Genomic DNA, 26908 nt, shown 5'->3' on the forward strand with positions numbered 1-26908 from the left:
TCGGTTTTGTCGAATGATTTGTTATTGAAATAAAACTGAATACCGTTGAAGAAGTAAGTTGAGATAATGTGCTGAAAAAAAGTTTAAATTATATCATTTAATATAATGAGCTGATGAACGTTCCCCATAAACTTGTTTTGTTTTATACAAGAGGTAAATAAAAAATGTTGGATTTGAATATTGGTTTGTTAGACAATCTTGTATTTAAATCCTTGAAGCAAATATATGTGAGGTTATAGATTTCGCTGGTTCTAGCTTCAATGGAAATAAATAATATACGATGTTCAAACTTTGTGGTAATATAGCAGTGTGTTGTGGTAATATATATATATATATATATATATATATATATATATATATATACATATATATATATATATATATATATATATATATATATATATATATATATATACATATATATATATATATATATATATACATATATATATATATATATATATATATATATATATATATACATATCTATATTTATATTATCATCCGTATATATAGATCCATCCATCTTAGGATTCTGTGAGGATAAAAGCTTAAAGAAAAAAATACGAAACAAATATTTCGTTTGAACTTATATAATGAAATTAATTAAAAGAATAACGAACATATTTTGTAAGACATTTCCTCGGAAGTTATACAAATACATCTATAAATAATAAATGGGTTTTATAATTTTATGAAAATGTTATTAAGACTATTGAGTAATTTTTTAAGAATACGACGAATTTTTCAAAAAAATATGTCATATTTCCTTTTAGAATTTTGACAGATGTCGTCTCTGGGCAGTCAAAAAAGGTGGCAAATTTGGCAGACAATGTCTTTCTAACGGCAATGTCATATTTTATGTAAAGATAACCCAAAAAGACAAACATTGCTTTTATAATAATGTAATTTTAAATGCATATAATAAAATCTAGGAAAAGGAAAAGGAAATCTAGGATATCGATTTTAGATCATCGATATATATATATATATATATATATATATATATATATATATATATATATATATATATATATATATATATATATATTTATATAATCATCCGTATATATAGATCCATCCATCTCCATCTTAGGATTCTGTGAGGATAGAAGCTTAAAGAAAAAAATACGAAACAAATATTTCGTTTGAACTTATGTAAAAACATTTATAGACAGGATGGAACAGACGAGCTGTACGGAATATACGAACTCATTTGAGGAAGTGTTCTCTTGAGTTAATTAATGAAATTAATTAAACGAATAACGAACATATTTTGTAAGACATTTCCTCGGAAGTTATACAAATACATCTATAAATAATAAATGGCTTTTATAATTTTATGAAAATGTTATTAAGACTATTGAGTAATTTTTTAAGAATACGACGAATTTTTCAAAAAAATATGTCATATTTCCTTTTAGAATTTTGACAGATGTCGTCTCTGGGCAGTCAAAAAAGGTGGCAAATTTGGCAGACAATGTCTTTCTAACGGCAATGTCATATTTTATGTAAAGATAACCCAAAAAGACAAACATTGCTTTTATAATAATGTAATTTTAAATGCATATAATAAAATCTAGGAAAAGGAAAAGGAAATCTAGGATATCGATTTTAGATCATCGATATATATATATATATATATATATATATATATATATTTATATAATCATCCGTATATATAGATCCATCCATCTCCATCTTAGGATTCTGTGAGGATAGAAGCTTAAAGAAAAAAATACGAAACAAATATTTCGTTTGAACTTATATAAAAACAATTATAGACAGGATGGAACAGACGAGCTGTACGGAATATACGAACTCATTTGAGGAAGTCTTCTCTTGAGTTAATTAATGAAATTAATTAAACGAATAACGAACATATTTTGTAAGACATTTCCTCGGAAGTTATACAAATACATCTACAAATAATAAATGGGTGGTAATTGTTGTTTTTTTTCCTGTTGAATAAAATGAGGCGTTTTCTCGGTTTTGTCGAATGATTTGTTATTGAAATAAAACTGAACACCGTTGAAGAAGTAAGTTGAAATAATGTGCTGAAAAAAAGTTTAAATTATATCATTTAATATAATGAGCTGATGAACGTTCCCCATAAACTTGTACAGCTTCCGAGAATGTTTATTATCTTGGTGGAAAAAGTTTACCAAAGTCCAAATTAAAACAGCAACAGTTACACACAAACAATAACGAGAAATGATCGTTATATTAAACCAGAATATATTTTGAACTCTGTTTTTAATCAAAGTTACGCAAAGCGCGGTTATTTTTGTCACAGATGTGTTTTATTGTTGTTTTAGCTTTTAAAATTTTCGTATCAATTAAATCTTGTTTATATATTATTTTCGGCTGTTTATTTTTGATATAGAACAGGTAAGATTAGAAAAATACAATGGTTTCGATGAAATAAGTCATGTAAATAATGTAATTATTACGAAAGTGTTTCGGTTCGTTTATTTTACTTATTATGTTTTCTTTGTCATTATTTTTTGTGCTTTGAAAACATTTAATATTTTTATTAATTTATAAATTTAACATAATTTTTTTTTCTTATTTCTTATTTCCTTTTTTACTTACATTGAATGTTTATTTTACTATTATTATTATCTTTTGTTATTAGTGACGTTAGGCTTAATTTTATTGTTTTATACTTATGGATTGATATTTTTATTGCTTGCTGTTTTTTCTTCTCTGTTCACCATTATTTTCTCCATCGATTTATTTAATTAGTTTTTATTTCTTTTATTTTATATTTATTTCAGTTTCAATCCTCCTCCATTTTATCTTTTTTATGTTCAGGCTTGATAGATATGGTTTTAGAAGGTTTTGAATATTTCTTTATATACATGTTCGTATATATTGAAAAATAATATTGTATAGAAATTTTTATAATAAATATCTTTCAAAATATGTAAGATAGATGGTATGAATATTGCAGACGGTGTTAAATATTCGTTATTAGTGCGATGAAATGATTTCTATCAATACTTGAGAACCTTTTAGATCGTCTAAACGGCATTGTAATCATGATTTAAACAGTGAATAATAAATTGTCTGAGAAAATTGAAATTACCTAGCGCTCATTATCTGACAATGGCTATGGAGTTCGCGGAAACCGAGAGGTTAACCATGTTCAATGGACATTTTAAAAATGAGATGAACTCTTGGATGGCAGTGATATTTAACAATCATTATACTACATCGAATTAATCTGTATATTTCGTTTTATTTTCTATTGATCTTATTGTCCATGGAGGTTATCAAATGATGACTAGACCGTCGATACTCTGTAGGGAAAAATCAATTAATCAAACTTATCAAAACTTCGATAATCTAAATAAATAGCGCTACGCTTTGTAGAAATGCATATGATGTTACGTAACAAACTGTATATTCGCGAAATTTAAAATTCAAAATATAAGGTTTCAATAGAAAAATATTGTTTTTATGTGAAACAATCTGGAGACAACAAAAGGGTTTTATCCAATATAAAGCATACTTTTAAAACTGAAACTAAAAATCTAGGTTCTCGTAAAAGAATGCGAGAGTCTTCTCGTAAGAAGAGAATAATGACTAAATCCTCTTATATCAATGCCGTAGAAAAATGTGGAAATTTTAGAGTTTCACTTACCTTAAAATAAAAGGACAATTTCAGTTTACATTCTGGTTTCAGTTTATACAAGAGGTAAATAAAAAATGTTGGATTTGAATATTGGTTTGTTAGACAATCTTGTGTTTAAATCCTTGAAGTAAATATATGTGAGGTTATAGATTTCGCTGGTTCTAGCTTCAATGGAAATAATATACGATGTTCAAACTTTGTGGTAATATAGCAGACAGTTTTATAATTTTATGAAAATGTTATTAAGACTGTTAAGTAATTTTTTAAGAATACGATGAATTTTTCAAAAAAATATGTCAAATTCCTTTTAGAATTTTGACAGATGTCGTCTCTGGGCAGTCAAAAGGTGGCAAATTTGGCAGACAATGTCTTTCTAACGGCAATGCCATATTTTATGTTTCAGTTATCAATCAATATTTTTCGACAAAACATATTATGCTGTTATATTCAAGAAATACAGAAATTTAAAATCGATTTTTTTGTTTGTTAGTTATTTTATATAAAATTAATTATTGCAAACCAAACTTATTGTGGAACTTCATTTAAATTGTTATTTTTAACTCTTTATATGACCTTTGCTTTATATTAAATATAGCACAAATAAATTACGAGATAATAAAATTGCTATGAAAAAATATTCTCGAATACATTATTATGCAATTACTTTTTTCTATAAATTTTTACATTAAAAACACAATCTATATTTTACGTATACCTGTAAATTTATGCATTATTGCTGTAATATTTTAACTTTATTTCTCTCGTTCTAATTAAAATTGTACATATGCATGTGCTAGCATTTGCAATATTCTTTTTCCATTATGATTATGGTGTATTACAAAAATAAATATATTTCGCTGGTTTTTTTATGAGTATATAATCATAATATGTATTTTCGATTCGTAAACATTAATTGAAAAAACGTATTTTAAGCTGTAATAGTAATTTATTTTTAAAAGTTTAACATGTCATCGAAAAAAACTCGACGTAAAAGAAATATCGCCAGTGAAATTGAGAAAATCTAAAAAACAGGTATTTATAAAACATATATAACGTAGGTGGACATATCTACACATTCTGTCCAGTATAGCTTAACAAAAGATCTATCTTGCTACAAGGAGGTTACGCTGAAAACATTCTACCTTTTAGAAAAAAAAGAGAGAAAAATCAGGTTGGGGGCTGTTTTGTTTACATACAAATATTTACGCCACTTTTCAGATATTTATAGAGTCGAATTTGATGTAAGATATCTTTTAATAATGTATCATTGTGCCTTGAAAATGGACATCCTAGAAGTTATATATATATATATATATATATATATATATATATATATATATGTATAATATATATATATATATATATATATATATATATATATATATATATATATGTATATGTATATGTATATTAGTTCTCCTTAGATTTTATTCTGTCATTTAAAAAAATATATAACAAAAATTAACTTCTAAATATATATATATATATATATATATATATATATATATATATATATATATATATATATATATATATATAAATTAAAGCCTTTGTGAGTAAATAGTATTAAAATCAATTAAACTTTCAAGCCAACAATACACTATATGTTACGTTATTATAATATGTTCTACGTTGAAAGAAATGTTGCCGTATAATACGCCTTGTTGTTCTGGAACAGTTTCTATGAGATAAAGGAATTATCCGCCTTTTTGATATTAAAATCCCCTTTTTAAACCATAGTTAATAAAACTTTTGTGGGATGTGTTGTAGCTTTTATGAACATGTATATGAACTTTAATATATTCATCTACGACAGGTGTACTATATAGCTGAATATATAAAATACAATGTGAGATAATTATACAGTTTTGTAGTTTCGTATAATTTCTAGATATCAAGTTTTTGAAGTTGGTTAAACAGTATAAATTAAAGTTATTTATTAAACGTTATATACGGTGGGCTATATTTTTACGTCATTAAGAAATAGTTGATTAAAAATAAAGTTAAAAAAAAAGAATTACAGGGGTGATGCGAATGCATCTGAATAATTCATTAACTTACTGATTTGTGTAAAACGCTATGAATTAATTCCAATTGCAAATAGTTCATTAAATTTGAATAATAATATAAGGAGAATTTTGTTAAACTGTTTAGTACGTATATCGGAAGGTCATTAGCGGTTTTTTTATAAGTATAAGTATGCAATGTTATGTAAGACACTTTTTTCATTTTATTCTACTGACATCAAACTTTGAAGCTATACATTCTGCGAGTTATATTCTGCGAAAGTAACACCGTCATACATTGATACCTCTTTAAAAATGTCAAGTTTCGTATCTGAAAACATGCATTTGCGGCATGCATTACTTTTTTTTATTTAATCAACACAAAAAAAGCCGCTGAAAGTCATAGTTTGGAGGTAGAAACTTACGATGAGGATGCTCTAACCTTAAACACATGCGAGGCGTGGTTAGACGGGTGCCACATCAATTGAATGACTGGAAAATTGAAAATTAAAATGTTAAAATGTCTGTGAAATTATGCTTTAAAGGTATCATGCCTTCGGAAGTAATTTTGCATCGAATAGTGATGGAATGACTCCAAGGCCAAATGGTTTTGGTCGCAAGACAATGTTCTTTGTTTGGTGAGACTATAGTGGCGTGGTGTATTACGAACTGCTGAAACCCGGTAAAACAGTTAATAGTAATCGCTACTGACAACAAATGATCAATATAAAAATGTTCAGAATGGGCTCAAAGATACAGTAAAGTGATTTTATAGCACGATAACTCATGAAGCAAAACCGGTCAAGGAAGCACTGAACACACTTGGATGAGACATTTTATTCAGTTCCGTCGTTCTTTCCAAACCTTTCCCCGTTCGACTATCAATTTTTCGCATCAATGGAACACGCGCTTGCACAGAAGCACTTTGGTAGAAGTTAGAAAATGGCTCGATGAATCTTTTGCTCAAAGGACAAACAGTTTTTTTGGTATGGCATCTATAAATTGAACGGAATGTATAGAATCAAATAACCAATACTGTGAATAAACAAAATATTTTCATTTTCCTAAAAATGATGTAGTTGTCTTCCGAAAAATCGGTAATGACTTTCCGGTACGCGTAGTATGAAGTTCTGGATACATATTGGCTTTTAACAAAAAAAACATTACAAAAATGTCTGCGCGAAGATTTATACGCAGATATAAATAATGCATGTGGTATAGTTCTTTTTTTTATATTTAAATAACACGATAAACGTATTGTGAATTTAAAATGGGGCAAGTTCTTTATTTCGCAGCTTCGGCCATCTTCAGAGGACCTTTTTTTAACACTCAAGTGATCCATTTTACTTTACGTCCTTCCCATAATGAGCTATTAATAAATTATTTATGCGTTCGGTTCTGTCGTCTTTTATTCGGATTCCAATAGGCAATTATTAAGGCTTCAGTGCTCTAATATTTTTCCCTCATCCCTCCCTAAATTTACCCTGTCTCCTCAACTTATCCCTCAGCAAAAATTCTTGCGATGTTCTTATTGTTCGAGAAAAAATATGTATAATAATAAATTAGCATCGACGGCGACATTATTTAGAAATTTTTATGAACAGTGCTGGTTGCCTAAGTCCTTGCTTTTGTTTAATATTTTAGCGCCCTCCAAATCAAAATTATTTTCTAATTTATTTTATTTTTGTTAATATTCATTGGTATAGGTATAAGATTCAATATAGTAAATCAACAGAAGGATAAGAGCGGAAACATTTTAGAACTGAAATGTTCAGTAAATCAAAGTTTTTATAACTTGCACATTATTTATAAAGAAAATAATAGAATGAATAGTTATTTATTAATAACGCGTTGAGTCACCATTTGATTTTTAGAAACAACTTTTAGAGACTGAATAGTTTCCAATGGAATGTTTCCAGTGGCTGTTGAAAATACATTTGAAGAAAAGAAATACTACCTTGCAATATTCCTGGACGTCTCACAAGCTTTTGACCGGGTATGGCATTCAAGATTAATCTATAAAATGAGCAAATTGCTACCGCAGAATTACTGTCGACTGCTATTATCATATCGTTTCGAAAGACACTTAAACTTATTTCGGCTAGAGTTCTACAAGGTAGTGTCTTGGGACTACTTCTGTATCTGCTCTATACTGCTGATATCCCAACAACAAAAGAAACGGAATTTGGAACATTTGAGGACGATACAGTTATCATGGCAAAAGATGTATTTCTGTCTAAGACTCTAAAAAAAATTCCAATAAAAAATAGCGGTCTAAAAGATCTACAAATGGACCAGAGACTGGAAAATACAGCTTAATAGCTCCAAATCTGTCTATGCTAATTTTGCATTGCGGCGAAATTACAAAAATCTAATTACATCACTTGACGGATGCCCGAATCCTTAAGCACAATCAGCTGAATACCTCGGGATACATATGGATCTTAGCTTAAATTGGAAACATCATGTTAGACAAAAAGCAGAGCACTGGTTAGTTGGAAGATACTTTCAACTTGACCTAAAATCATAGAGATTGGTTTGTCAGTCAATCATAAAACCAATTTGGACCTATAGGGTTACACTAAAACATCAAATAAACAAGTAATCCAATGCATGCAAAACAAGTATAATTATGATTAGTTATCAATATTTAACGCTATATAACCAATGAAGAGCTGCATGATACGAATCGATCCAAGATTTCATCTTAAAACACATATTGGAGACGAAATTCTACACCTCATTCTCTGCTTGAAAATCTCCATAACGGTTCAATGGTGTTGAGGTTTGGTGATTGTGCTAGTCAGGGAAGATGATTAAATATCATCAATGTGATGCTTCTCAAGCCAAGACTAGACCTCTTTGACAGTGCATATGGGGGTATTATTATATTGGAGGTATTATCATATTGGACAGCAGTATAATATTCATTATAAGTACTTCAACATTGAGGTAGTCGAGGTATTGATTCGCAGTGATGTGAATGAGAAGACCAGCTAAATACTACCATATTTCCGCCCAAATCATGAAGGAACCCTTCCCATGCTTGATTGTAAGAATCAAGCAGTTTGGATGATTCTTTTGGGGTTCTCTGTAGATAAACGTGACAACAACAACGTAAACTATGATACATTTATACTTTTTCTTTCGCAGTTTCAGCCCTTCCATGAATGTTAGTGAGCTTCGTGTATCTCCTACTAGATGCGCAATGTAGACTAGATGGAGGACTGTAATTTTGATATTCAAGACCAATAGCAGGTCTTGACAACATTAAACTAACAAGAAAATCATCTTACATGGCAGTTTTTGTGGCATCAGAACCTACTATACCTCAGAACAGACTATAAATAATTATGAATTATTAACTAAAATGTAATATTAGTGAAAATTTTTCAAAAATGTTCCTATAAATAATTAAAGAAAACAAAAAATATCCAAACTTCTATTAAATATATGAATTAAGTTTTGATAATAAAAAACGTTCCAAAAAAAACTGACTACGTAGAATAATCGTCACTCTTTGTGCTTGGAAGATATATTAACGAAGTTCTCTTCTCGTAAAAAATGGCTACTTTCATCCACTCACCAGGCATGCTTTTTGGAGCCGTCTAGAAAACCATCAAAATTAAGTGATGCCAAATTTAAATTTATTTTTCTTGTGGCTAAAATAATTTTGAAACGAACCGATTTAAGATAATTTTTTTAAATGTCTTCTGTGATATTCGAGATTTATAAATAACCTTCAGTTATATACGGTTTCTATCAGAGCTATTTACGTGAGCTCGAAGTTTTTACGAAAAAAAATTACCGTCTAACTAATGGATTGTCATATTACAGGTTCTTGTTTGGTCGTTAAGAGTTTACAGCCAGTATAACCACCTTAACTGAACTTGTTTTATTTATTACCGTACGTTTTGAAAATAATTTTTTTAGATTTCTTATATATATATATATATATATATATATATATTACAGGGTGTCGCGAAAGAACAGTTATATTTAGTTATATTTATATTCAGTGAATAGATACTTATTTTTAGTGTTGGGAACTATCGACTGAAATCGACTTCGACTGTCAAGTAATTGACTACTTTTTACTATCGACTCTTTCAGTCGCTATTTTTGGTTCGACTGATTTTACTACTTTTTACCAGTGACTGTTTCAGTCGTGTACTTTTAGGTACTATTTTTATTTCTACTAGTTTAATTCGACTGATTTTTAACGTTCTGGTTCTGTCGTTCTAGCCATTACCTTAACAAAAATGTACCCAATTTATGCTTACATAGATTTATATGTAATATATATATATGTAATATATATATATATATATATATATATATATATATATATATATATATATATATATATATATATATATATATATAGTTTTTGTGGCATCAGAACCTACTATACCTCAGAACAGACTATAAATAATTATGAATAATTAACTAAGATGTAATATTAGTGAAAATCTTTCAAAAATGTTCCTATAAATAATTAAAGAAAACAAAAAATATCCAAACTTCTATTAAATATATGAATTAAGTTTTGATAATAAAAAACGTTCCAAAAAAACTGACTACGTAGAATAATCGTCACTCTTTGTGCTTGGAAGATATATTAACGAAGTTCTCTTCTCGTAAAAAATGGCTACTTTCATCCACTCACCAGGCATGCTTTTTGGAGCCGTCTAGAAAACCATCAAAATTAAGTGATGCCAAATTTAAATTTATTTTTCTTGTGGCTAAAATAATTTTGAAACGAACCGATTTAAGATAATTTTTTTAAATGTCTTCTGTGATATTCGAGATTTATAAATAACCTTCAGTTATATACGGTTTCTATCAGAGCTATTTACGTGAGCTCGAAGTTTTTACGAAAAAAAATTACCGTCTAACTAATGGATTGTCATATTACAGGTTCTTGTTTGGTCGTTAAGAGTTTACAGCCAGTATAACCACCTTAACTGAACTTGTTTTATTTATAACCGTACGTTTTGAAAATAATTTTTAGTTTTCTTAAAGTTATATTACAGGGTGTCGCGAAAGAACAGTTATATTTAGTTATATTTATATTCAGTGAATAGATAGTTATTTTTAGTGTTGGGAACTATCGACTGAAATCGACTTCGACTGTCAAGTAACATCTCTAGTTCTTATGTTCTGGTTAAGTTCTTTTGTATTGTCTATATTTATAATGGTATATTATTTAAAAATAGCAATTAACATATTAAAATACGATAAACATTTCTGTGGTATTATTCCATTCCTTTTTACAGATCCACAGAACATTCAAATATAAAAGTAATTCTACTTCGTTTAAAATGAAATTATTAATTGCATGTTAATAGTATTCAGTAATTATTTTTCCCTTTTCTTTTTTTAAAGTTCGTACGTGAAGGAATAAGTACATCTCCGTCTCGTATATCACCGTTGGAAAATATAAAATTAACTGTTCCTAGCAATTCTCCGCACTTTCCTCTCTCACAATTTATACAGGAAAGGGTTCGTACATCTTCGCCTAACCTCACGAATTGAACAAAACTGTCGAACCAGGCATTTTACTGAAAATAGTAATTACTATATTCAGTCGCTATTTTCAATTAATTATAAATTCATATTCATATAGATCAGCAAAACTTCTAAGAGCTGTGTAGATTTTGTGAAGAAATCTACACAGCTGTTTGTTTTTGGGCGTTTCTTGATAATTTGTGTAACTACCAGGTGTAACGGAAAATCATTACCGGATTGTTTTTTCGGAGAAGCTACATATTTTTCAAGAAAATAGAAAAACGTATTTGTTCTAAGGGTTGGCCATTTTATTCTATACATTTAGCCCATTTTGTAGGCAATTTTTAGATGCCATCCCAAGAAAAACTTTTTAGCCTTTGGGTAAAACCATTCATCAAGCCATTTTTTAGTTTCTTCGAAACTGGCGAAGTGCTGTTCTACAAGCGCGCGTCCCGTTGATGCAAAATGTTGATAGTCGGACGGGACAATGTCTGGAGAGTAAGGCGGGTGGGATAATATGTCCCATCCAAGTGCTTTCAACGCTTCCTTGATCGATTTTGCTTTATGAGACGGCACGTTATCGTGCTGTAAAATCACTTTACCGTGTCTTCGGGCCTATACTGGACGTTTTCCGATGAAGCCATAGTTCAAATTGGTCATTTGTTGTAGGTAGCGATCAATATTAAGTGTTTCATCAGGTTTCAATAGTTTGTAATACACCACTGTGGTCCCACCAAACACAGAACAGTATCTTGCGACCAAAACGATTTGGCCTTCGATCTTTCTGAGATTCTTTTCGATTCTTTGATAATCGATACATCGGCCCCGCTAGGTGACCACCATGATTTTTTGCGCTTAGACTTTTCAAATTAAATCTACTTTTTAACACCAACACTGTTAGATGTAGAAATGACATTTCCCTGTCATTCAAAAATACATAGAAATCAGTTGAGACTACTCAAACAACTCTTTCTTGTTGGCCTGTGTAATTAGTGATTTTATAATTGACAATGTTGACATAAAAAATATAAAATCAATATATCTGAATTAATTGTCGACCTAATTTGTTTATTTTTAATTGCAAAGAAATAATCTTCAATTAGTCCTAATAATGCGAATCTCTCTTTTTCTGTATATTTGGACATCGGAAGCATTCCTCATTTTATGCCTGACAATTAAATTTTTCCCTCTTTTATTATCGCCCGTTTTATTGTGTTGGCGGTACTATTATTTTATTCGACGGTTAGAAACCGTTATGGGTAATTATTTTTTAATCATTTAATGAAAACTTGATTTAAAATTGTGATTATTTATTGAAATGTAACCCTTTAACTAATAGGAATAAATTTCTGTATTTTTTATAATTTATTACCATTTAATTTAGTTTTTTTTTCATAAAATATCACAACCGAAATAAAAAATATGGGTGTTATAACCACAAAAACGATATTGAGCTCAACTCTATAGTCAATTTGGTGGCGAGAAAAGAATTTATATCTCTATAAACGGCCTAGAGGAAATGTAAAGCACATGATAATATCTAATATTTTAAGATCTGGTTTCTTCTATATATATTATTAAGGCCGCATTCTTTCTACTCAACCTCTAACAGTATTTTATTTTCAATATGAAAAATATCAATGTAAGAGAACCATTTAACGAAAATCAAAGAAATCGGATGCTATTAAATACACAAACAACTGCGCTTATTTGTTCATTTTCAAGAGTATGTATTTATTTAAAAAAAAATTAAAACAAACTTTGCTGCTCTCTTTTTGGGTTTGTTTTTTTATATTTAAGCATAAATATAAAAATAATGGTTGGTTGGGAAATATCGAAATTGACAAAGATATTAGATATACAAATATAATAAAGTTCTTACAGCAATGAGAGCAATATTAAATTTTATTTTCGGGAAATGTATTTCGAAAAACCTTCATGTTGTTTTATTAAATTCAACGAAAAACAAAAACAATATGACCGAAACAAAATAACCCTTAATGAGCAACAAAAACTGAAAATATCTTGTTCGTATTAAAGTAAAAAAGCCATTTTTTCCAGATATTCTTATATTTATAATATAAAAAAGAACACACAGATTTATACATATTTTATATTTCTTGTGTAATACCGAAAAAAAAATCTCTAATGACAGTATTTTTTATAATCTCGGACAATAGTGTGGCATAGTTGGTGATTTTCCTTTTTTCATTTTTTATCGAAAGTAGACGTATAAAAGTATTGGATTATGGCCATATACGTATAGTAAAGGTCCCTCAGTTCATTTTTTATGCTTTATAAGTGGAATATTCGCCATAATAAACAAGAGAAAGGCGTTATTTTCAGTTCGTCCAACCTTGATCCATTAGTCTGGAATTTTCAATGAAATGGAAATATTAGAAGACAATATTTCTCCAAAAAAATCTGTCTCCTCGACAACACCACAGCTCTAATAATTATTACAAATAAAACTTATTTAAAATGCATATTATTTCCTATTATACCAAAGCTGTGACTTAAAAATTGACCTTAATTATTGTAACTTATATAGAAACTCGTTTACTTATAGGTAAATTTTTCTAAAAAGTGCTAATAAATATTGAAGAATGAAAATAACATCCAGAAAAAGCTATAAATGCCATATTAACCACAATATTCTTCAGATGTAGGTCCATGTGACTTTTTTTTTGCAAAATTTCAATTTACGTTGACAACAATTACTGTCTCTTATAACAATACTTCAATATATCAAATTAATCGTTTATTTAATACTCAAATATTTTGATTGATTGTTTTCGTCGAATTACAACGCGATAAATTGAATTTAAAGAGTAATATTTGAAACGTAAAGTAATTTTCTCGTATATTAGCTTCACATTTAAATCCTTTTACGAGATATATTTTCTATATCGTGTTGGAAACAGTCGATTTTCTCAGAGTAAATCGTTCTAAATGACTAAATTTTGTTTATTGTTTTGTTGGCGTTTCGCACAAATGACTGTAGGGAGAATCTTTTTAAGGCACCAAAGTTTGTTTTGAAAAAAACATTGCAGATTGCTGTTTTACCAACAGCAAAAGGATTTCAATGAAATTCAATGGAGGAATTTATATTTGAATTTGAATTAATTATAACTTGTAAATTAATAATTGTTTACAACTAATTTTGTCCTGTGTTTCTACAAAAGTCGATTTATTATTATTTGACATGATTATTTGATATCATATGATTCGGATATGTGTACCCTAATATATAAAAATAGTAAATCAACTGGCCACTTTAATAACAACAATATACTCTTTAATCCAGATTGTTTATGAATATTTCTTTGATCTTCGAGAATGTGTGAGGGCCGAGGAACTTTCTTTGTCTTCGACAACTTAAGGGATGCCAGTTCTTTAAAGTCTTTGTAATCTCTCCAAATTTGTTTTTTCGCCAAAAATATCGGCAAAACTTTTCTTCATTATATTTCAAACCCTGTAAACATCCAAGTCCCATTTTTTAAGTTAAATCGCTTTTACTTTTTTTTTCTGCCTTACTTCAGTTGTTCGCGCTTATAGTTAATTAATTTTGTTCTCATTAAATTGGGAATGTTATGGGCGATAATTAAATTATTACGGCGGCAAGTAAATCGTTTTGGTGAGAATCGAACTTCGAACGAGCACAGAGGCCATGTTCTTGGAACTACAGTTCTGAAAAGTAGAAGCAATTAGACGTAGTCCTATAATTTTGGACATGCGAACTTCATTTTTGATTGAATGATTATAGAAGTTAATAAAATTATTATATTTGGGGAACAGACCACACAAAACACGTGAGTATCATAACTTCCTGAGTTATGAAAAAGTCATTATTTGTTGTGAATTTTGATATTAGCTCCAATTTCGTTTAAAATAAAGTTAGAACTAATCAGCATAACCTCAAATAACCCAGTTATTGATAATTAGTTACTATACTTAAATTTATCACATTTAATTCTTTTTGATCATGATTAATTTTTAAATTTATTACAGTAATTTTAACGATTATGTGTAAAAGCGTTAGCGTATTTCTGTATTTTTTGTGGTGTAAATAATTTGATATAAATTGGTCGTTTAAATTTTTAATGGACGTATATTTAAAAAAATATCGATTAGAAAAAAATTAGGGTTGTTATCAAAGCTTGGCACGTTCCTTAAAATGTACATTCATCGTGGTGCTACTCTACTAAATAAAATGGGATTTGCATTTAATCAGCTTATTGCTACAATTTATCTTAATGATTAACTTTCTCCCATTGCAAAAAAATATTCATAGAAATTGAGTTTTTTTCTTTCGGTCAGAAGAACTACCCCACAGGGCTTTGACAAATTGGAATTTAGGGAGTAAAATGATATCCGAAGAAGTTTGTTACTTTAAACTTATTACAATTTTTGGATTAGTACACTAGATGTTTTTTTTTTCGGTTAATCCGCTGTTATTTGAGAGGTCTAATTTGTTTTTTATTGGACTAGTAAGCTGAGTTTCTTTTAATATTTATTACACATAGCTTTGCTATTAAATATTCATTCAGTGATTTGAAGTTCTAAAGCAAATCGAGATTTTATGAATGTAATTAGTATTATATTGTGGTTATATATCGTACAAAGACGTCGTATATTAATTATTGTGAAACGTTAGATTGTTTCCCCTTTATTAATGTATTACTAATGTTTTCCATATATCATAACCTGTCGTTGCTTTTAACACTTAAGTAATTAATAGCCTCACTAATATATAATGTCGAGATAGTATTTACCATATTTTCTGGAATCAAATTATTGTGTAATTTTGCCTAAATTTTGATCGTCCGTGTTTTATTTTATAAAAATTATGCTATGAAATGTTATTTTGTACGCCGAAAAAACTATTACTCTAATGAATAGTTCTGTATAGAAAAGAAAAGACGTGAAAATGATTCGTATTGAATAAAATAAAGTTTCGAAGATATTAATAAAAGTTATCTTCAACAGGAAGTAATAATTCTTGGAAGGAAATGTTTAATTTTTCCTGTCAGTTGCAATATTGAACTGCTTTGAATAATTTTTGTGCTTTATATTTATATTCGAACGATATCCGTTTAAAATCAGATTTTTGATTACAATACAGATGATTCCTATAAACTAAATTTTAAAATAAAATAAAAGGCCACAGCAAAAAGGTCAAATTTTGATGTAACTCTATTAGGCTGAAACAATTTTACGGTTGTGAAACCCCAGAGCGTATAGCCCAAGGCAACAAATAATAACTTAAGACAGTCCCCCTATTGCTCTGAAGAAAAATTCAACAATAATGTTTATTTTATGTTGTCCACTTTTATTTCACTAACATGATAAAAATACAATGATTTTTACAAATAATACTCCGTATTATTATAATCACAAGAATCTAATCACAATTCTGTCAAAAAGGTACAAAATAAAATCTCTTCACTATATAGCTTACATGTGAGTTAACAAAGTTGATGTTGGCTCAACAAAGTAAAATTAAGACATTTTTACCTTCCAGACAAAGAAATTTATTGTGCAGAAACACTGTAAAAATTCTTTTAACACACGACAAGTAAAAATTTATTTTTCGCCGAAATATTATGTAATAAAATGCTTCAGTTTTATAGTGCAATATTTACTGTATATAACACACTTCAAATAAGAACTTTTCACTAGAGAATTACGGTTGGTAAAACAATGCCTGAAATAAAATAGGAAACTTTATTTGTTTATTTAATTTAGCAGTTCTTATTGCTTTTAATATTTCATAGAATAAATACCAGTTAATATTTCAGACGAAACATTATTCCGGAATAAACTACGGCAGGATTTTATTATTTTTAAACTTGGTTTTTACAATTTCTACGAACTCGCGCCATCTAAATTCTTGATGTCAAAATGCCACACTGTTGCCACATCAACTTTGAGTTTTTGCTAATTCTGGCTTTTACTCAGCTAATATTAAATAAATAAATAAAGTACATCTAATGCATCTATTATCTCGTTCTTGTTCGGAGTAAGTCAATAGAGACGCAATCTGTTTCTAAAATTCTTTCTAGTATAATGGCTTCGGCATTTTTGGTCAGAGTAATAATAAGCACCTTTTTGAAATTTATTAAAACAAGCAAAGCACCAAAACGTTTGCCGGTTTATAAACTCTAATTATAATAAATAATTTTTTGAAGAATTTTTCATAGGTTTGACAACCAGGCGAATTTTGTACGCTGATTCAGTAACACTTTTGAACATATCAGACAGTATCATATCTATTTTAAACTAGAATTAAATGAGAAGGAAAATTGTCTTATTTTAAAACGAATTTACAAATTACGATAGGCAATACATTCGACATCGTGATGCCGCGAGTTTACTGTTATTTTGAATAGACCATATTTAGATTTTTAAAAATATTCTAGAGTTTCCTTTTAACTAGGGTTTGTATGGGATGGATATACTGTTTAACGTGGGCTCCGGACCAGTGTCATTACTATTAAGCTCAACGACTGGTAAGTGACCAACTAGAAGATCATCCCAGAATACATCCGGCCTTACCCAGCCTAGTTACTGGCGCGACTGGGATAATTTTCCTTATCGGATTTTGTACTTTTGTCTAAGAACAATCACAAATGTTAAACAATTACAAATATAAATTTACGACTATGCCCCAGCAGCATTTGAACTATCGTGGAGATGACTGAAGGAGTTAAAGTGTTTTTTTAGTTTGAGAGTAAGACAATTATTCTAAATCCACTGAGTATTTCCCAATGCCAGATTCTGGGCCACATATCCCAGAACTGTGTGGCAAAAACTCTCACAATGAAGCTGAATCTTGCTAAGGCTATCACCACATTTTCTTTGGATATACTTATGTATACACTATGTAGTATACTTATGTATACTAGTATTATGGGAATTTAAGCAATAAAATCAAGAAAATACAGCTACATTAACGAAAAAGAAAGTCTTGTTTCATTATAATTATCCATATATTGTCTGAAATCAATGAGTTAATGTTAATTAACTGCTTCATGATACATCATATTCGCCAGATATACCGCGTTCTAATAATGCTGAAAAAATATCAACCTTCTTTATCAAGCAATATATATTTATTGAATAGCCAATATTTCTTATTTAGATATTTCCTTATTATTTGTATTTAATTATGTAGTTAACTTTAATTAAAGGCTAAATTATTAGCTTTAATTAAATTATAGTATATTAAATCGAAGAAAACGGTAATTTTTTATACATATTTCATACTGTACCCAAGAATATAATAAAAAGAAGATATCATAAATATTCCGTTTAGAGTTAATTGTTTGAATGTGCGGAATGATTAAATTCAAACAATACAATTTATCTAATCTGTGGTATTTTATCCGTTTAAATGGTTTTTCTCTGTAGCCCTAAAAAAGTCGGCCTGAAAAGGACATCATTTTGTACTAATGTGATAGCCTGTAGCTGAAAAACAGCTAGAGTCGAGAAAAAATAACACTGCGCCAATAGAATAGGCCCTGTATTATGTCCTCACTTAATCGTCTCTTGTCCAGCTGTGCTTTTTTTTCACTAAAGCAAGAGTACTTTTTGTTTCACGACAATAAAAAAATCGTTCTTAATAGCTCCATAATAATAAAATGTTTACTATTCGCTAAGCCAAAAATAATTTCTTTTCATGAAACAAACCCATTTCAATCAATCTTATTTCCTCCACTCGTTCTTGTTTGACTTCCATCTATTTCGTTTGTCTGACGCATTTGTTATCTAAGGAAGAAGGTGTAATTTGATTACATAAAGGATCCAAAAAACATTAAATTAACACCATCCAATGAAACGAATAAGGATAAAAGAATACCGAAATGAGTATTTGAAGGTGATTGATAAATTTAACTTTCCATTATTTTGATAAAATTTTATTTAACTCTCCTAAAGGATCGCAGCTTAAGTTAAATATGGACTCTTAAATATTTAAAATTAAAAGACGATTTTATTACTTGTTTAATATAAATTAATTTTTGTATCTGTATTGTATTTTAATTAGAATATTTGTGAATTATCTCTAGACGGATGGAACATAATTTAAAACCCCCACACGTCCACCCAATTCGCCAGATGTAGCACTCACCTAATTATTACACCATTAAGAATTCTTTTACCTACTGAGTGACAAAACTTATTGAATATTCTACCATATCTATTTTAAAACCTTTTAAAATAACCAATAAATACACACAAATTTTTTTTGCTTATTGGAAAGTAATTTTGAAAATTGAGTATATAATCCAAAAGGAATCGAGTAATCCCTGGAAATGTTGGAAGTACTATAGAGAATAGCGGGTCCCACAGGAGAAACAGTTTAGCTGCAGGAACCATTTAACCATTTTCAGCAATTTTACGAGCTCTTCGAACATTAATTTGACAAATCTTTAACCAATTACGTTTATGTTCATTACACAAAATGGTCGTTAAATGCTGGTGCCTTTACTAAAAATGTATTTTCAGTGAAAACAACGAAAATGCCCCTAAAGCAATTTTAACTCGAATAATTGATATTCAACATCGGAAATATAAATATATATATATATATATATATATATATATATATATATATATATATATATAAAACAAAAGGGTACTAACCAAAAAAACGCAGAAATATTATTTGGACATTTGATCTTTTGCTTTTTTTTGATGGAAAATATATTTTATTACAATGGCGTTGAATCAATATGGACAACGAACCATTTAAATTTGTATTATAACAACGCTAGAAAATGCTATTCTAGTCTATAACTTATTTACAGTTACTGTATATTTCAATCGATAAAAAATGTAAGACGAATAAAAAATTGTGTTACATCCCATATGAGACTAACAGAGGATCTGAATTCTTTAACATACTGTTTTTGGTTTCTGGCGTAGAATCGACGAAATTGGCGTAAAATACATAGTTTCTGAAGTAGGAAATGTTTTCGGATTATATGGTAACATTAAATAAATTTTTATACAGAAAATATTCAAAGTTTGTGGTTATTTAAGTGTTTATTGATAAGAAGAACTTTAAAATGTCCCTATGAATATTGTATAAGATAATTTATGAAATATTATTTAAAGACTCAACGTCCTTTACTGCTATTTTGCTTAAATAAACAATTGGGGCAACTCTACATAAATATTTCAGGAATGATAATGAATGACGTAAACGTTTGAAGAGGGACATTTTTATTAAAAAACCAAGAGAATTTAATAAACGTTGAAAATAATTTTCTGTCTTTCAAGAAGCCACCTCTAGAAATGAAGTTTTAGCAAGGTAGCGGAAATATACTTCCTTACAGGACAGCAGGTTTGGATGAAATATATTAATATAATGAAGTGACCTTTATCCGTTTTATGGCTCGAAATCAAAATATATTTTATGGTATTATGGTATAATGATCAAAATTTATGATTATGCGTTTTATTTTTTAAGTTGTGTTTAAAAGAAATCCAATAAATAAAAGTATTTATATTTCGATTTCTATAAATTAAGCATTGTTGTTTTCTTATTTATTCCAGCAATTTCTTTTTGCTTTATTTAAGATTCTCATTAAAACTTTGTTTTTCTTTCACAACAAATTTATTTTATTCTAAAAGCACGATCGATTGAATATTTTTAATAAAAAAGGCAGAACCCCTAGGCTAAAATAAATAACGCTTTTTTTGTTGGATGATACAGTATGAAAAAATATTACCTGTTAGCTGCTATTATATTTTATTTCAAGATATAAAATATTGTACTAAGAAACATTTTGTAGAAATATAAAAATTTAATTTATATATTGGTTAAGAATATTTTTATATAAGAATCCTAATATATATTATAAGCGAATCATATCCTAATAAATTATGAAAATGTTAATATTTTTGTACCAGTTTTACCAAGAGGTTTTAGTTAACGAATTGAGTATTCTTAGCTTTCTAAAAAATATTTAACGTATGTTTAGATATTTCTACCAAAAAACAATAATCTTAGGCTAAAATAAATATTTTTTTGTCACATGGTGTCAAAAAAAATGTTACCTGCTAGGCGGTCTTATATTTCAATTCAAGAAAAGAAAAGCGGTTATAAGAAAAATATGTATATAAAATAGACTATAAGGGTATATTACATTCACAGCAATATTTTAAATAAATTTGAAGAGGCATTTACTAGTTTCAATATTTTGCCTACAAATCTCTTAAAATGATTAAATTTTGAACATATTGGCGAACCTTATGGCGAACTTGATAAAAACATTTTTTTATTATTATTATCGATATAATACTTACCAGCATTCTCTTCTCATATTCCTCTTCGATCTCTGTGCCATTATAATAACGATAATATGCTGTTGTATCGGGAAAGTAAAAACCCTTTTTGCAAATACATTTGTAGCTCCCACGTCGAAATCCCAATCCTGCAATGGGGACGCACTAAAAAGAAGAAAAAACCTTTTAAATAGCCATTTTGAAGTCAACTGCCGTATAACCGCTACCTTAATGTCTAACTAATTAAAAGAAATTGAAATTTGAAACTTCTTTAGAATAAATCTATAAACGTTCATTTTCTATTTCTCTTAGAGAATTTCCCTTTTGTGATTTAATAAAGAATTCGTAACAAACATTGATTTATAATAGGTTGTAAACATTTTAAACAAATTAATATAAAGGCTACCCCAGAACTATTTAAATGTATTTCGTCTTTCGAACTTTACTAACTTCATTAATGGGGTGACTTCTAAGAAGTTGTTTTAAATTATGTTCGTTATTTGGAATTGATTAATTAAAGACCCAAATAGGCCGTCTCTCCGAATAATAGATTGTAAGTGCTGCTAATTTCTTTAACTAACATTTAACAATTTTATTTGGTAATGTTTTCTTAAATCTGACCCATTTTAGATTCATAATGGGGGAAACTAAAGAAAGACAAATGACCATAAAATATGTTTATTTATTTTGGAGTAAAAATTACCATCCTGGTGATGATTAAAATTTAAACGAAGTTAAGCTACAACTCAACAGGTTAATGAATATAGTTAAAAATTAAGGTCTATATTTTCACAGTTAACTCAGGCACTTTTTTCCCTTTGTGTGTTCTAAAGTTCTAAAATAAACTCTACAAGAACAATTAATTTTCCGTCAAATTGAATAAAATTACTTTAATTTTCTCATAAATCTTCTACCACCAGACAATATTAATAGTCGTTTAGTTTCTTATTTTAATTTCAACAAAACTCTGTTGATTTAAAAGTTGAGCAATTACAAACGAGATCTAATTGGTACCATTTATTCGTCAAAATTAAAAAATACCGTCAAGTTTTGTAAGGAGAGCGTGAACTTCAGAAGTTTAAATGGAAATTTGATTTTTTATGTAAATTTCCGACAAAAAAATAAGGGACATATGGTGTCAACAGCTAACCCTCACAAACCTTGCTATAAAGGTTACTAAGTTTAGATTAAATGGCCGTTGCCACATTTTCAGTATACCAAATTTAAGTGTCTTTTTATTATAGGTCAAATTTCTGTTTAAATTTGTTTTTACTTATGCAAGCATTACAAATCATAAGTTATATAACGTAAGATTTCTTTCACATTATTGTGTTTTTTTTTGGTTATTTTTTTATCAAAACAATAAATAATAGAAATGTTTTCGACACCTATACATATAATTTTCTAGTTTTCGGTTTGGTAAGTTCGCTAAAAGCCTATTTAAAGTTTTAGTTATCTGGTCCAGAAAATTGTTGGGTGGTTTATTTTTTAGGACAGTTTGTATTTTTTCCTTAATTCCTTTTGTTTCAAACAAGGGAACTTTTTTTTTGTTTTCTCCTACTACTATTTCCACCTTTAGGGCTATTTTACTTTCTCCAAGGTACGATATTAACGAATATAATTTAAGTGAGGATAATTTCCGAAAATAATGACGGCTGAATTATATTATTTAGAAACTAATAGTTTAGATAAGTAGTATTTATAAAATATATTTTTTATTAAAAAATGCTATAACACGACAATTTGAAAAAAAAACACAAGTAAGTAAAAGAAACAAACATGTTCTTTCTTTGAACCTGGCTTGTAAAAAACTGTCCAACAATAACAGAATGATGACGAGATTCTAACGTAACTCTTACAAAGGGAAACATATTTCCCAATACAGCTCGGTGATGAAATGTAAAGGAAAATTTATTCTTATTAGCTCGGAAGCAGTGCATTACTGTAACTAGTCCTAAGTTGAAATCCGTCGTTTAAAAGCTTAGTTTTATGTCATTATCCAATTATTAAATTAGCCGCATTCTGTCACACCGTTAGTTAATTCAGTCTTATTCTCGCCCTTTGATTTGTTTCTTCAGATTATTGCTACTTCAAATGATGTCTTCACCAAGTATTTTTTCCTTTGTATATTTATGTCATTACCAAATTATATTTGTAATTCTAATTGTAAAAATTGTGATTTCAATTTAAATTCTTTATATACTTTCAAGGACTAAAAAAATATTTAGATGTTAATTATAATGAAAATGCTCTTAGCTCGAAGAAAATGTCTTGCTGTTTTAAATTATAAATATGTAACATAATTTCTCATGGCGCATAATATGATTTAGAGATGTATTGTTGGTTGTCTTATGATTTGAAAGAATTTCACATTATTGTGTTTTTCTGGGGTTATTTTTTTAACAAAACAATAAATAATAGAAATGTTTTCAATACCTATACATATAATTTTCTAGTTTTCGGTTTGGTAAGTTCGCTAAAAGCCTATTTAAAGTTTTAGTTATCTGGTCCAGAAAATTGTTGGGTGGTTTATTTTTTAGGACAGTTTGTATTTTTTCCTTAATTCCTTTTGTTTCAAACAAGGGAACTTTTTTTTTGTTTTCTCCTACTACTATTTCCACCTTTAGGGCTATTTTACTTTCTCCAAGGTACGATATTAACGAATATAATTTAAGTGAGGATAATTTCCGAAAATAATGACGGCTGAATTATATTATTTAGAAACTAATAGTTTAGATAAGTAGTATTTATAAAATATATTTTTTATTAAAAAATGCTATAACACGACAATTTGAAAAAAAAACACAAGTAAGTAAAAGAAACAAACATGTTCTTTCTTTGAACCTGGCTTGTAAAAAACTGTCCAACAATAACAGAATGATGACGAGATTCTAACGTAACTCTTACAAAGGGAAACATATTTCCCAATACAGCTCGGTGATGAAATGTAAAGGAAAATTTATTCTTATTAGCTCGGAAGCAGTGCATTACTGTAACTAGTCCTAAGTTGAAATCCGTCGTTTAAAAGCTTAGTTTTATGTCATTATCCAATTATTAAATTAGCCGCATTCTGTCACACCGTTAGTTAATTCAGTCTTATTCTCGCCCTTTGATTTGTTTCTTCAGATTATTGCTACTTCAAATGATGTCTTCACCAAGTATTTTTTCCTTTGTATATTTATGTCATTACCAAATTATATTTGTAATTCTAATTGTAAAAATTGTGATTTCAATTTAAATTCTTTATATACTTTCAAGGACTAAAAAAATATTTAGATGTTAATTATAATGAAAATGCTCTTAGCTCGAAGAAAATGTCTTGCTGTTTTAAATTATAAATATGTAACATAATTTCTCATGGGGCATAATATGATTTAGAGATGTATTGTTGGTTGTCTTATGATTTGAAAGAATTTCACATTATTGTGTTTTTCTGGGGTTATTTTTTTAACAAAACAATAAATAATAGAAATGTTTTCAATACCTATACATATAATTTTCTAGTTTTCGGTTTGGTAAGTTCGCTAAAAGCCTATTTAAAGTTTTAGTTATCTGGTCCAGAAAATTGTTGGGTGGTTTATTTTTTAGGACAGTTTGTATTTTTTCCTTAATTCCTTTTGTTTCAAACAAGGGAACTTTTTTTTTGTTTTCTCCTACTACTATTTCCACCTTTAGGGCTATTTTACTTTCTCCAAGGTACGATATTAACGAATATCATTTAATAGAGGATAATTTCCGAAAATAATGACGGCTGAATTATATTATTTAGAAACTAATAGTTTAGATAAGTAGTATTTATAAAATATATTTTTTATTAAAAAATGCTATAACACGACAATTTGAAAAAAACACAAGTAAGTAAAAGAAACAAACATGTTCTTTCTTTGAACCTGGCTTGTAAAAAAACTGTCCAACAGTAACAGAATGATGACGAGATTCTAACGTAACTCTTACAAAGGGAAACATATTTCCCAACACAGCTCGGTGATGAAATGTAAAGGAAAATTTATTCTTATTAGCTCGGAAGCAGTGCATTACTGTAACTAGTCCTAAGTTGAAATCCGTCGCTTAAAAGCTTAGTTTTATGTCATTATCCAATTATTCAATTAGCCGCATTCTGTCACACCGTTAGTTAATTCAGTCTTATTCTCGCCCTTTGATTTGTTTCTTCAGATTATTGCTACTTCAAATGATGTCTTCACCAAGTATTTTTTCCTTTGTATATTTATGTCATTACCAAATTATATTTGTAATTGTAATTGTAAAAATTGTGATTTCAATTTAAATTCTTTATATACTTTCAAGGACTAAAAAAATATTTAGATGTTAATTATAATGAAAATGCTCTTAGCTCGAAGAAAATGTCTTGCTGTTTTAAATTATAAATATGTAACATAATTTCTCATGGCGCATAATATGATTTAGAGATGTATTGTTGGTTGTCTTATGATTTGAAAGAATTTCACATTATTGTGTTTTTCTGGGGTTATTTTTTTAACAAAACAATAAATAATAGAAATGTTTTCGACACCTATACATATAATTTTCTAGTTTTCGGTTTGGTAAGTTCGCTAAAAGCCTATTTAAAGTTTTAGTTATCTGGTCCAGAAAATTGTTGTGTGGTTTATTTTTTTAGGACAGTTTGTATTTTTTCCTTAATTCCTTTTGTTTCAAACAAGGGAACTTTTTTTTTGCTTTCCTCTACTACTATTTCCACCTTTAGGGCTATTTTTCTTTCTCCAAGGTACGATATTAACGAATATCATTTAATAGAGGATAGTTTCCGAAAATAATGACGGCTGAATTATATTATTTAGAAACTAATAGTTTAGATAAGTAGTATTTATAAAATATATTTTTTATTAAAAAATGCTATAACACGACAATTTGAAAAAAACACAAGTAAGTAAAAGAAACAAACATGTTCTTTCTTTGAACCTGGCTTGTAAAAAACTGTCCAACAATAACAGAATGATGACGAGATTCTAACGTAACTCTTACAAAGGGAAACATATTTCCCAACACAGCTCGGTGATGAAATGTAAAGGAAAATTTATTCTTATTAGCTCGGAAGCAGTGCATTACTGTAACTAGTCCTAAGTTGAAATCCGTCGCTTAAAAGCTTAGTTTTATGTCATTATCCAATTATTCAATTAGCCGCATTCTGTCACACCGTTAGTTAATTCAGTCTTATTCTCGCCCTTTGATTTGTTTCTTCAGATTATTGCTACTTCAAATGATGTCTTCACCAAGTATTTTTTCCTTTGTATATTTATGTCATTACCAAATTATATTTGTAATTGTAATTGTAAAAATTGTGATTTCAATTTAAATTCTTTATATACTTTCAAGGACTAAAAAAATATTTAGATGTTAATTATAATGAAAATGCTCTTAGCTCGAAGAAAATGTCTTGCTGTTTTAAATTATAAATATGTAACATAATTTCTCATGGCGC

General features: G+C 28.3%; 1 protein-coding gene across 3 annotated transcripts in view; it reads right to left on the bottom strand.

Moving 5' to 3' along the window:
- The window catches only part of LOC143197822 (metabotropic glycine receptor), a 578984-nt gene that overhangs the window by 48456 nt on the left and 503620 nt on the right, over positions 1 to 26908 (bottom strand). For all 3 annotated transcript variants that reach the window (XM_076406597.1, XM_076406598.1, XM_076406599.1), the window contains one exon: positions 21472 to 21615. In XM_076406597.1, coding sequence (XP_076262712.1) covers positions 21472 to 21615 — 144 coding nt within the window. The remainder of the gene's footprint in view (positions 1 to 21471; positions 21616 to 26908) is intronic.

The sequence above is a fragment of the Rhynchophorus ferrugineus genome, unplaced genomic scaffold, assembly GCF_030347505.1.
Source record: "Rhynchophorus ferrugineus isolate W39M unplaced genomic scaffold, kcgeb_rfMv2 rfM5, whole genome shotgun sequence".
Classification (NCBI taxonomy): domain Eukaryota; kingdom Metazoa; phylum Arthropoda; class Insecta; order Coleoptera; family Curculionidae; genus Rhynchophorus; species Rhynchophorus ferrugineus.